This window comes from Trichechus manatus, unplaced genomic scaffold (assembly GCF_000243295.1).
Source record: "Trichechus manatus latirostris isolate Lorelei unplaced genomic scaffold, TriManLat1.0 scaffold00041, whole genome shotgun sequence".
Classification (NCBI taxonomy): Eukaryota; Metazoa; Chordata; class Mammalia; order Sirenia; family Trichechidae; genus Trichechus; species Trichechus manatus.
The window spans coordinates 6345711-6358028 of record NW_004443977.1 but is presented as its reverse complement, the minus strand read 5'-3'; the positions used below and the strand labels follow the sequence as shown (position 1 = coordinate 6358028).

The 12318-nt window shown below is 39.4% G+C and overlaps 1 protein-coding gene across 5 annotated transcripts in view; it reads left to right on the top strand.

Annotated features, from left to right (window-relative positions):
* FN1 (fibronectin 1) overlaps positions 1-12318 on the top strand; it is a 74365-nt gene that overhangs the window by 44222 nt on the left and 17825 nt on the right. For 3 of the 5 annotated variants that reach the window (XM_023731273.1, XM_004376289.3, XM_023731272.1), the window contains 9 exons: positions 704-886; positions 3673-3762; positions 5047-5316; positions 6403-6519; positions 7604-7768; positions 8310-8465; positions 9166-9279; positions 10611-10880; positions 12033-12220. In XM_023731273.1, the coding sequence (XP_023587041.1) occupies positions 704-886; positions 3673-3762; positions 5047-5316; positions 6403-6519; positions 7604-7768; positions 8310-8465; positions 9166-9279; positions 10611-10880; positions 12033-12220 (1553 nt within the window). The remainder of the gene's footprint in view (positions 1-703; positions 887-3672; positions 3763-5046; positions 5317-6402; positions 6520-7603; positions 7769-8309; positions 8466-9165; positions 9280-10610; positions 10881-12032; positions 12221-12318) is intronic. The other 2 variants (XM_023731271.1, XM_004376291.3) reach the window with 1 other exon arrangement.

Sequence of the window (12318 nt, the reverse complement as noted above, 5' to 3'; positions counted from 1 at the left end):
CTTTGTAGCTGACTGAAACCCCCCTTGAGATTTAGGGTAGAGTGGAAAGAAGTTGTTTGGAGGTAGGAGAAAAATTTACTTTGGAGCAATCTAGGTTTCATTGCCATCTAGCATTATTATTAGAAACACCTCTTTAACCACAGTCTGGGGGCGAGCATGCAGCATTATAAAGGTTCTCTGCCCTGCATGGTAAGAAACATGCCGAGAACCAATTTGCATGAACCCTTTTCACTTGTAAGTAGAATTCACTAAATGGAATTGTAGCTAAATCAGTTGCTGTAGACAACCCACATCAGGGGGAAATTTAGGACCTCTTGTCTTCCTGTCTGTGTGCATGTGTTTGTTTGGAAAGTACTGCTTTGTTTCTCTTGCTGTGTGGCAACTTAAGCCTCTTCAGCCTCAGGTTAAACCAATATTCAGTGCTATTGATAATGTACTTAAAATTAATGTATTTGAAACTAGATTAAAATTTTTCTTTAAAAAATATTGACGATGGCAGAAAGGTTAAAGGGGACTAACAGTACTGTGCGTAGTGTTTTATTTTTAACAGTAATAGAATATGATTTAGATTGGATTTAGATCATTTGCATGATGAGGACTGTTTCCTTTATGCATGAAATATTGGTTTTAACTTTCCAGTTATTTTTGTTAGCTTTGATTTTAAAATTACATTAACTTAGTCTTCCTTCTTATCTGAACCCAGCTGTCCCTCCTCCCACTGACCTGAGGTTCACCAATGTTGGGCCAGACACCATGCGTGTCACCTGGGCCCCACCTCCATCTATTGAACTGACCAGCTTCCTGGTGCGCTACTCACCTGTGAAAAACGAGGAAGATGTTGCAGAGCTGTCAATTTCTCCTTCAGACAATGCAGTGGTCTTAACAAGTAAGCAGTCAAATATATTTGTTCAATAAATAGTAATCTAAAGCATAATGAATGGATTCTAAGCTCTCAATTAGGAGCAACTAAGAGCAGGAGAGATACAATAGAGCTACACAATTAACTCTAAACCTAACATCTGGCTGTGTAAATTTTTAATTAATGGACTGGCAGAAGAAAAGGAACAAATCTGTCTTGGAAGAAGTACAGCCAGAATGCTCCTTAGAAGCGAGGATGGTGAGATTTTGTCTCATGTACTTTGGACATGTTATTAGGAGGGACCAGTCCCTGGAGAAGGACATCATGCTTGACAAAGTAGAGAGTCAGCAAAAAAGAGGAAGACTCTCGAGGAGATGGACTGATGCAGTGGTTGCAACGATAGGCTCAAGCATATCTACTATTGTGAGGATGGTGCAGGACCAAGCAAGATTTTGTTCTGTTATACATGCTTGGGTCACTGAGTTGGGACCAACTCGACAGCCCCTAAAAACAGCAACGAATTTTGAAAGGTGTCATGTTTATTGACATGTTAATAACTTTGATATCTACAACTTGTTTAAAAATCAGAGTTGAAAAACAGCAGCCAGCCGTGAAGTTCTAAGTCTTCAAATTCTGCTTCCAAATAATTGAATGACAAAAGAAATTCTATGACTAAATCTAAATGTTTAGCAAGAGAAAAAGAAATGAGGAATTGAAACTCCGTGTCACCATATCTGCTTTATTCTCATTTAAAAAAAAAAAGCGTCAGCACGTAATCTATTTAACATTTGAAAACTTAGAGTGACTGATTGCTTGGGATAGATTAGGATGTTGTCTTGAAAAAAGAGCCAGAAGTTTCATTTGTACTTCAAAAAGAATCTGGTAGCGGGATATCTCAGAAGTCTGATGACTTGGAGAGTAACTCACATTAAAAAAAAAACAACAGTTTATGGAAATTCTCTTTCTAGTTCCTGCCGTTTTGTAATAGACACTGTTTATTAAGAAAATAAGAGTTTCCTGCAGCATGGTGCTGTGTTTCACATAAATGTCAAACCTTATTTTTTTCACTATAATAGTAAAAATACATATATCAGGACAGTAAAAGATTCCACGTAAGGGAAAAGTATCTCACATGTATTTATGTTACCAAATGATGACCTTAAAACATCCTCCACCTTTCAGACATATTTTAGAGGACGACACACAAAGAAAGGCAGCTCAGCATGACCATGATCTTGGTTTCTTGTGTTCCGGCTGAGGGTGAGAGCTGGAGCATGCTTATATTTGCATATAGGCGGGGCCGTCATTTCTATGTTGGAGCCCTCTGCAATTAGTAGTTACAGCACCAGCCAGTATACAACCTCCTGTATCACAGCCACTGTCTGTCCCACCTTAGTCCCAGACCTATCATACTTCGTTCACGTGCTCTAAGACTATATGATAGATCTTAATGCTGCCCCCCTGCCCAAGCAGGAAGGAGGAAAATCTAGCCCCAGCATCATGCCTCCTAGGACTAGTGCAGTGCTTGCCCAAATCCTACAGGTGCTCATGCAGAAAAGCTGGAGGGGGGATGGTGTGGAGGGAAATGGGGGTTTAGTGAGTTCAAAGGTTAGACACCTTACTATGTACCTCTCTGGCATCTGAAAATGGCAAAAGAGAACATGCAGTAATGAATATTTAATATTTTAAAATATTCTATTCTCAACATGGCAGAACTGATCACTTTCTTTTTGGAGTATGACTTTTTTCCAGTAAAGTTTAAATGTTGAGAGCACTGGTCCTGGCCTGGGTTAACCCCTGTGTGATCTTGAGCAACCAAGGTTTTGAACTGGTTTGAAATGATTCAGTCGTGGCCGGTTCAGTCGTGGCCTTTGTAAACAAGGGCAGCGTATGTGTTGCAAAGCAAGCAAATCTGTTGCCCGTTGGATTTTGACCCGAGTAGGAAACACAGTGGTGCCCCAGTCAAAGATGGTGGCCAACTATGCTGTTTGAACCTGATACAGAAGATTGGATTATTGGCAGGACTATGAGAAGTAACACCTTCCAAGTGTGGTTGGCCGCCATCTTTGAGCAGGGCACCACTATTTGTTTTCAAAATCCTCCAGGCAACAGATTTGGTTGCTATGCAACACGTATACTGCCCTTGTTTACCACAGCCATAACTGAATAGTTCTGAACTGTTCAGAGCCCTGTGGCAAGTCATTTATCTTTTCTGTGCCTTGATTTTCTCATTTGTAAAATGGGGATTATTGAAGTAAACCCAAACTTTTGGAAGTAATGGATATGTTCATTATCTTGAATGTGGTGATGGTTTCAGGAATGTATACGTATGTCAAACTTGTCAAATTTACACCTTCAATATATGCAGTTTATCACATGTCAATAAAACTGCTAAAAAAAAAAAAAAAAGCTACCTCATAGGGCTGTCATAAGGAATTAAATGGTAATCCACACCACAGTCATTATTATGTGCCCTCAACAGACATACCAAGTGGATGGGAGAATGATTACTATTATGCTGCAGCACTTCTTTTTTTACTGCAAATCGGGCCAGCTGCCTTTTCATGGTACATGGTCTGACTCACATTCACAGAAGTGGGACTGATGGCAGAGCTGTGAGATGCTGGAGGGCAAGACGACCCTTCTTTATCACCTGATTACAGACCATCTGGAGGTGCAGGCATTCACTTAGGTGTGAGTGAGTGATAGGACTGGAGGCTTGGATATTTCATCAGTTGAAATCGTCCCGGGAGCGCTTTGGTTGTGCATGCTTTCATGCGTAAGGTTAACATACGTTCCACTTGCTTCTTCAGATCTCCTGCCTGGTACAGAATATTTAATCAGTGTTTCCAGCGTCTATGAACAACACGAGAGCATACCTCTTAGAGGAAGACAGAAAACAGGTGAGTCATGGTGGCAATATACTTATCGGGCAGCTTTTGCTGACCAATTTTAAATAGCAAAATGAAATGCTATTTCTAAAAAATACATCTTTGTATTTTGTGGTCATGTTATCGCTTTTTGATCCAGCGATCTTAGAAAGTAAAAGATACCTTATTCAACCATTAAGATTCTACCCTCTGCTTCCAGAGAGGACAGATAATAGTCCAGAAGTTTTGTTATCTATTCTTTTAAAAAATATCCCAAGGGGAATACTCCATGATCTCCATTATTTAGAGATGGCAGACCTTCCTTCTCATCTGGTGGTTCTGTTTAATGGCTGACCCAGCTCTGCCATTGTCATCAAAGTATTTTCCCTCCTTTCCCAAGCCCCCCAGTTTATCCCTTTTTCTACTTGATGAAATATTCATGTGCTATGTAAAGGAAATTGAATCAAATTCATACATATTATGTTCTTTCTCAAATCTGAATGCTGCTTCTTATTTTTACCTTTAAAGAAGTGCCATTTAGTATATTTATTAATTTATTTATAGTCCACTTGCTTTCCAAAGGGAGTTGTGATATCTCAATTTGGTTTGAGCATATTATTGAATAGGATAAGTGAATGTTGTAACTGCAACAAAAATTTGCTAGAAGCCCCAGAAAGGTTAAGTGATTTGAATTTGAGATTAACTCTGAATTCTTGATAATTTTCCTGCAATGTAATAAATTCTTAGTTCATGAGGAATTATCTGCATTGCAGTTTGTTCAGAATAATGTCTTATTTTAGTTTTATGAAGGTTTATGTTTGGCATAGTTACACCTCCACTGATGAATCAGTCCTTCTTGAGTGTAGAAAGTGATGTGAGAGCCAAACATTTAACTCGGGAGTGGCAGATCTTGCCTTACTTTGAGAGATACGCTTATAGGCTAAAAATAAAGAATACTTGAACACTGAAGCATTTTAAATTATAAATTTCCAGACTATCTTAAATACCTGTCTTCAAATGTAATACAGAAACATACTATAATGACACATATAAATTACTTGGATTACTATACTTAGTAAAAGAAAACACAAAGAATGCTTGAGTTGGCCATTTGAACTGAGTCAGTTTATTTTTTTTAAATTTGTGTGTGGCTTAGAATTAATACATCATAACTGGAGACGTATGACAAATCGTTTTGTTATTTAAAAAAAAAAAGATAGAAACCTTGTATGTATGTTACTTTCCCCTTGACTCTTTCACTTCCTAAGCTGGTGGTATCTTTTTTTTCTCTCTTCCTCCCCTGGGTGATAAAAACAGGTCTTGATTCCCCAACTGGTTTTGACTCTTCTGATATCACTACCAACTCTTTCACTGTCCATTGGATGGCTCCTCGAGCCACCATTACTGGCTACAAGATTCGCCATCATCCTGAACGTGCTAGCGGAAGACCTCGGGAAGATCGAGTGCCCCCCTCTCGGAATTCCATCACCCTCACCAACCTCAATCCAGGGACAGAGTACGTGGTCAGCATCATTGCTGTCAATGGCAGAGAGGAAAGTCCCCCGTTGGTTGGCCAACAGTCAACAGGTAACTTGTTTTCTGGTCCATAAGGCAACTCAGAGGACTTTGCTATGCAAGTAGTCTATCTTTCATGAAATAGCTTTGTGTTATCTAGTCATCATCTCTGAGAGAATAGATCATGGATATGAGATATGGAGAAGGGAATGAGACGATGTATGGAGGAAATCTCCCTCTTAGGATATATTAAAGAAGGTAGTTTCTTTATCCCAAGAAGTTTCTCACCTGATTTAAGTATTTATGTATTTCTAATAACTAAAGTTTTATTCAAAATATAGGAAATTTAATATTCTGTTTCAAAGTTTCCTTAAAAATATAACATAGTAAAGCCTTTGAGAGCCAGAATCTGTGTAAGGCAGAAACCTGTCAGACAAGGAAAATTCAAGTATTTTCCACTAAAAGGAGAGACAGAAAAGTGTTAAGACTGTACCCTGTCAAAGTGGGAAAACTTGTGAGACCCGAAAAAACAAGGCAGTCCCGTTGAGTTCTGGCTCTCACAGGTTTCACTGTAATTTTAGTGCATGGCGACGTTGTTCTGAGGAGATACATGCTCAAGTATATCGAGTGAAGTGTCAACATGACCACTGTACTTTAGCCTCAAATGGATAAATCAAAAGAGAAAGGTAGAGATGGGGAGAGACAGAGAGACAGAGATGCAGATGTGGCAGAATGTTACCAATTAGTGACTCTAAGTGAAGGGTAACCCTCTAGGGCAGTTCTACTCTGTCCTATAAGGTCGCTATGAGTCGGGATTCATTCAACGGCAATGGTTTTGGATTTTTAAGTGAAGGGTATATGGGCATTCGTTGTACTCTTCATATAACTTTTCAGTAGTTTTGTAAGTTTTCAGAATAAAAACTTGAGAAAAAAATCCTTCAATAAGTTGGAAATAATCATTTTTTCACAACTTGAATTGGCTTTTTAACCCTTACCTTAAATTGTTCATAATTTTTAATTCTGCTGATTTTGTGTAGTAGTCACACTATTATATGAAGGAGTCATAAAGACAAGTATCTGGCAAGAAAGAATGAATCTGGGCATCGTTGGAAAGTTACAGACGTGAAAATGCTCCTATGTTTTTTTTTTTTTTTCCAGTTTCTGATGTTCCAAGGGACCTGGAAGTTATTGCTGCGACCCCCACCAGCTTGCTGATTAGTTGGGATGCTCCTGCCGTCACAGTGAGGTATTACAGGATCACCTATGGAGAAACTGGTGAGTGAGCAAAATGCCATTTCACACTCCGTTCAAGCTAGATTTTGCTGTGGGTTACTAACCTGAGAGCCCAACAGTGGAAATGTAATTATATCAACTTTGCCAATTCCACGCGATGAAACCTTGTCTTTTCCAAGAATATGTATGATGTAATTGGTGGTAAAACCACGTGGCACAGTGGTTAAGCACTTGGCTGCTAACAGAAAGGTCGGCAGTTCAAATCCACCAGCCACTCTGCAGGAGAAAGATTGTGGCAGTCTGCTCCCATAAAGATTCACAGCCTTGGAAGCCCTATGGGATAATTCTACTCTGCCCTTCAGGGTTGCTATGAGTTGACTCAACAGCAATGGGTTTAATGGGAAAATCAAGATAAAAAGATGTTTACATAATACAACTAGGACTCCATGGACAGTGCAAATGCTTAGCACCCTCAGCTGCTGACTGAAAAGTTGGTGGTTTGAGTCCAGCCAGAGGTGCCTCAGAAGAAAGCCCTGGTGATCTACTTCCAAAAAGTCACAGCCATTGAAAACCGTGTGAAGCACAGATCTACTCTGACATACATGGGGTCACCATGAGTCAGAATCCACAGCAACTGGTTTTTCTTAATATAATACAACTAGAGGTGGAACAGTAGGGCTGAGGAAGGCCGAGTTTTAGGTTCACCAATATATCATCAGTGGTGAAATAATACGTGATTTTTATTTATTTATTTTTACTTTTCTGTGTTTTTCAAATTTTACTGAACATGAATATATTCCTTTAAAATTTAAAAAATGATGCAAAGGATGCGATCCTAACTAACTAACTTCCCTCCCTCTTCTAATGTTAATCTAAAACTCTGTGACATTTTAAAGCTGAAATGTTAAAGTAGCATTAACTGAAATTTTCCCCCAAAGTTTTACATACGTATCAAGGTTTACCACGTGCATAAATGCACCTTTCTGCTCAGGACCTATTAGTAGCAGGCTTTAAAAGGGAATAAACAAGGAGGAGTGACCGACAAGCTGCTCTTGATATGTTAATTAACTTACCTGGCAATATCCCTCACAGCTTAAACACTCTGAATGAACCACTTTTCATACAGGAGGAAGTAGCCCTGTCCAAGAATTCACAGTGCCTGGGAGCAAGTCTACAGCCACCATCAGCGGCCTTAAACCTGGAGCAGATTACACCATCACCGTGTACGCTGTCACCGGCCGTGGAGACAGCCCAGCGAGCAGCAAGCCAATTTCCATTGATTACCGAACAGGTAAAAACTCCTTCTCTGGGGTGGCAGGCTTAGTTATACAGGTCGTTCTTGCAATGTTCTCCCAAGGTATTTTCCTCATTGTGGAATTTTTTTTTTTTTTTTTAATAAAACAAAGCAACATCTGCTGCGAACAGAGTTTCTAGCCAGATATAAGAGGAACTACCTCAAGGGCAGAGATTTTTGTCTGCTTTGTTAATTAATGTATGTATTATTCCATGTGGCTGCAATAGAGACAGGCATATAGGACCTTCATACTCAATAAATATTTGTTGAGTGAATGAATGAATAAATGAATGAGCTGATAAGGTAAAGAAGACAAACACCCACTTGGAATGTAGCTTCCCTGTGAATGTATGAATGAATGATATCTAGATAAGTGCCTCCATACCTTCAAAGGCCATCTTCATGTTCCTGCAAAAAGAAATGCTTGGTAAAGGTGAATAGTAGGAACAGATCATTCACATATGTACCAGTGCAAGAGCAGAAGCCTTGTTTACACCACTGGGGCTTCACTGGTTTTCTCCTTTGCTTCTATTTGTAGAAATAGACAAACCATCCCAGATGCAAGTGACGGATGTTCAGGACAACAGCATTAGTGTCAGGTGGCTGCCTTCAAGTTCCCCTGTTACTGGTTACAGAGTGACCACCACTCCCAAAAATGGCCCTGGACCATCGAAAACGATAACTGCAGGCCCAGGTAAGAATAGCCAGAATCTCACATCCAGCAGGATAAACAGAGTAGGAGCACACAATATTCTTTGGAGAATAAATAGCCGCCTTGCCATGAGTACTGTATATTTCATATAATATGTAAAGTTTCCCCATTTGTGAATTCAGGGTTCAAGATCGTTACCAACCCATTTCACAGTAGATGTTTTAGGATAGGTGCGTTTCTCTTTTTAAATGCATGGCTCTGTTGGGTGGCCTGGACATCTTCATTTAGTAGAGCCTTCTTTGTAGTTTTGTTGCTCATGCACACCATGAAGAAAAGGATGGTCTAACTGACTTTTTCAGATGCTTTTAGCTCTCTCGCTTTTATTTTTATATACAATTCTTATGAAATTAGAATCTTAAGGCAATATCTCTAAAGTCAAGTTAATTTTCACTTTTTCACGAGCAGAATCAATTCATTGTTGAAGACATCACAGTAAATTTTAGAGCTTATCCTTTGGTGTGACTTTACTCCAATATGGTAATCTGTATTAACAATGAGCAGGCTTGTTCAAGAGGAAATGAATGTCTGACTCTTCCATATTTTCATAATAGTTCCGCAAAGAATTCTGAAAATTCGAGGCCACCACTCATTTACTACCAGATTTTTAAAGTCACTTGAATGACTTTATCAACTTTGTCATGGATGACATTGATACTGAGTTTGCTTTTCACTCCCCTTGCAGATCAAACAGAAATGACCATCGAAGGCTTGCAGCCCACAGTGGAGTATGTGGTTAGTGTCTATGCTCAGAATCGAAACGGAGAGAGTCAGCCTCTGGTTCAGACTGCAGTAACCAGTAAGTAACCAATGCTCGTTTTCCACTTTCAAAGTCAGGTTTTGTTTCTAGCAGTCTGAACGCCCTCTGCGAGTCTTTTGCTATTACACCTGGGGAAAGCCAACTTGTTGTGCAAGTTTATACCTTGAGCGGAGCCCTTTACAAGCATTTTTCCTTCTTAGTTCCAACCAATGACCTTAAAGGGAAAGAGGTTGTGGAATGACCATATTAGTTGCTGTGCTTTGATTTTCTTTTGCTCAAATGGCCTTAGCAAAATCTTGTTTGCCTATAGCAAATCTAGAAAATATTTTGCTAGGACCTTCTTTTCTATGACTGGATGGTAAAGTTGATTGAAATGCTCCTTGAGCAGTTATTATTATGTTTGGAACATTTAGAGAACTATGGCTAGACCAGAATTTAATGCAAATACCTAGATAGGGGTGACTGGGTAGAGAAGAGTTTAATAAAGATTGTAGCAATCTGAATCTAACATTGAAAATCAACTTTAATGATTCTAGAGAAGACTCCTGATCAAAAGGGGAAAAATATAGAACAGAATTCAAATTTTGGTGGAATCCAGGCTCTCTGGAGCCATTGAGGCTGGGTGAACCCCCAAAACTCTTGCCCTGAGATATTCTTTAAACCTTAAACTAAAAATATCCCTTCAAGTCTTCTTTAAACCAAACAATGGTTTAGCTTAGTAAAGAATGTACTCCTTGGGCATTGTGCTCTTTTTAATGAGCTGTCTTTATGAGATCAAATTGACAGCAGCAACTTGAAAGATTAGATAGGACGCTTAGCGGGGGCAGTGAGGTATGTTAATGGGGGAGGAACAATTCAAAAAAAGAGAGTAAGAATGGTTACACAACTCTAGGAATATAATCAGTGCCACTAAACTGTACATGTAGAAATTGTTGAATTGGTGTATGCGCTGCTATATGCATTTCCAGCAACACAAAAACTAAAATAAGTTATTTTTAAAAAAAGAAAAGCAACTTTACCACTTCCAAGGTATAGAAAATCTAGGTCTGTGAGACTAACAGCACACTGCAAAAATAAATCTTGGCAGAATATCTTAAAATTAATTTAAATAAAACCCATGGTGACGGCGGTTTTCAGAGTGTCTATGCATCTCATATACACCTATGTTTTAATAAGTGATACAACATAAACAGTTTTCTAAACCTAAACATTTTAAGAATGTATCAGGTAATTTTGCATTTAATAGTGGGTTAATTGGAATTTAATTCATCAAAGAAAATGATATCTGCAAAACTGCTTTGCATGTGGTAAAAATGCTTATTTCACAACTTGCTTTTCACATAACCTCTTACCATTAATTTGCCTAACAGACATTGATCGCCCTAAAGGACTGGCATTCACTGATGTGGATGTCGATTCCATCAAAATTGCTTGGGAAAGCCCACAGGGGCAAGTTTCCAGGTACAGGGTGACCTACTCGAGCCCTGAGGATGGAATCCATGAGCTATTCCCTGCACCTGATGGTGAAGAAGACACTGCAGAGCTGCAAGGCCTCAGGCCGGGTTCTGAGTACACAGTCAGTGTGGTTGCCTTGCACGATGATATGGAGAGCCAGCCCCTGATTGGAACCCAGTCCACAGGTATATCGTTAATTGCACCACCAAGGTGCTCATGGGAGCAGCAGCTATATGCCCTGCTGAGTGAAATATACTTATCGGGCTATTGATTCCCATCTAAGGGGGTAAAAATAAACCTCTCTATTAGCAAAGACCCTCTCTAAAGAGAATGCTAATAAACAACATTTAGGTGAATAGGTCTAATGAAAGGAATTTTGGCTTGTAAACAAGGCAATAAAGCAGGACATTTGAAGATGATACTAAAATTGTGGATTGCTTCCTAAGCTATGACTCCCTGTGATTTACCCTCACTGTGTATAAAAGACAGACGTTTGGCATCATAGTTCTTACTCTAAAAAAGGAACCCCAGCTGGGGCATTTCCTAGCAGCATGATTCTGAGAACACATGGGTAAAAGCTTTCCTCTCCAGTTAGATATCACGTTGGGGGGTATAATTTGCTTAAAGGATTATGAATCAAGCACATGGAAACTGTTGATAGGGCAAATGCTTTCCACAATATTTCATCCTCTTCTGCTTTGTTTCTGAAGCAGAGGGGAATGCTAAAGATGTTTCCTAGTAACAACATAAACGCTAGAGGTGACATTCTGTATTGTTGCTCTTTGCTTCTCTTCTCTGCATCTATTGTAAGCTGATTTTCTTCTTATGCTGCACCACAGAGAATACTTCAAATTTAGTAGCAGTATTTGCCATGGGGTCCACACAAAAAGACAGTAAAAACATAATCCCATCTTTTTTGGATGGAATACTTTGTGAAATGGTTTTCCAGGCAAAGATAATTTATATAGAAAGAGGGCTGTTGCTCCTTTTTCCATACATGATGGAAAATCAGTTCTAATGGCCAAATAAGCCAGTTTGACTTTTTTTGTTTATAAAAGGAAAAGAAAAAAAAAAAAAAAGGAACTTCTAAAACCTCAAGTCTCTTAGAGTCCTGGTGTCTACGCGGGTTTCCAGTGATTCTGAAAATCCATGATATAAAACACATTTTCCAGCACTTTCTTCATTTTGCATCTCTTCTCTGTACTTTCTTTTACTGATTGACCAGGCAACCCACCTAACCAAACAAGAATATTCTATTCTACTTCTTTGAATTCACTTTGCTTTCCCTTTTCCCCATTTCCTATAAGATAACCTCTAACCAATGACCATCCCGACAGCCATTCCTGCACCAACCAACCTGAAGTTCACTCAGGTGACGCCAACAAGCCTGACTGCTCAATGGGTAGTGCCCAATGTTCAGCTCACTGGATATCGAGTGCGGGTGACCCCCAAGGAGAAGACCGGACCAATGAAAGAAATCAACCTTGCTCCTGACAGCACATCCGTGGTGGTATCAGGACTAATGGTAAGAAGTGACCTTCTTTCATTGGGAATAAAGAAGTAGGTCATCCTCACACAGTTTCCGTTGTTGTCAGTTGCCACTGAGTTGGCTCCAATGCATGG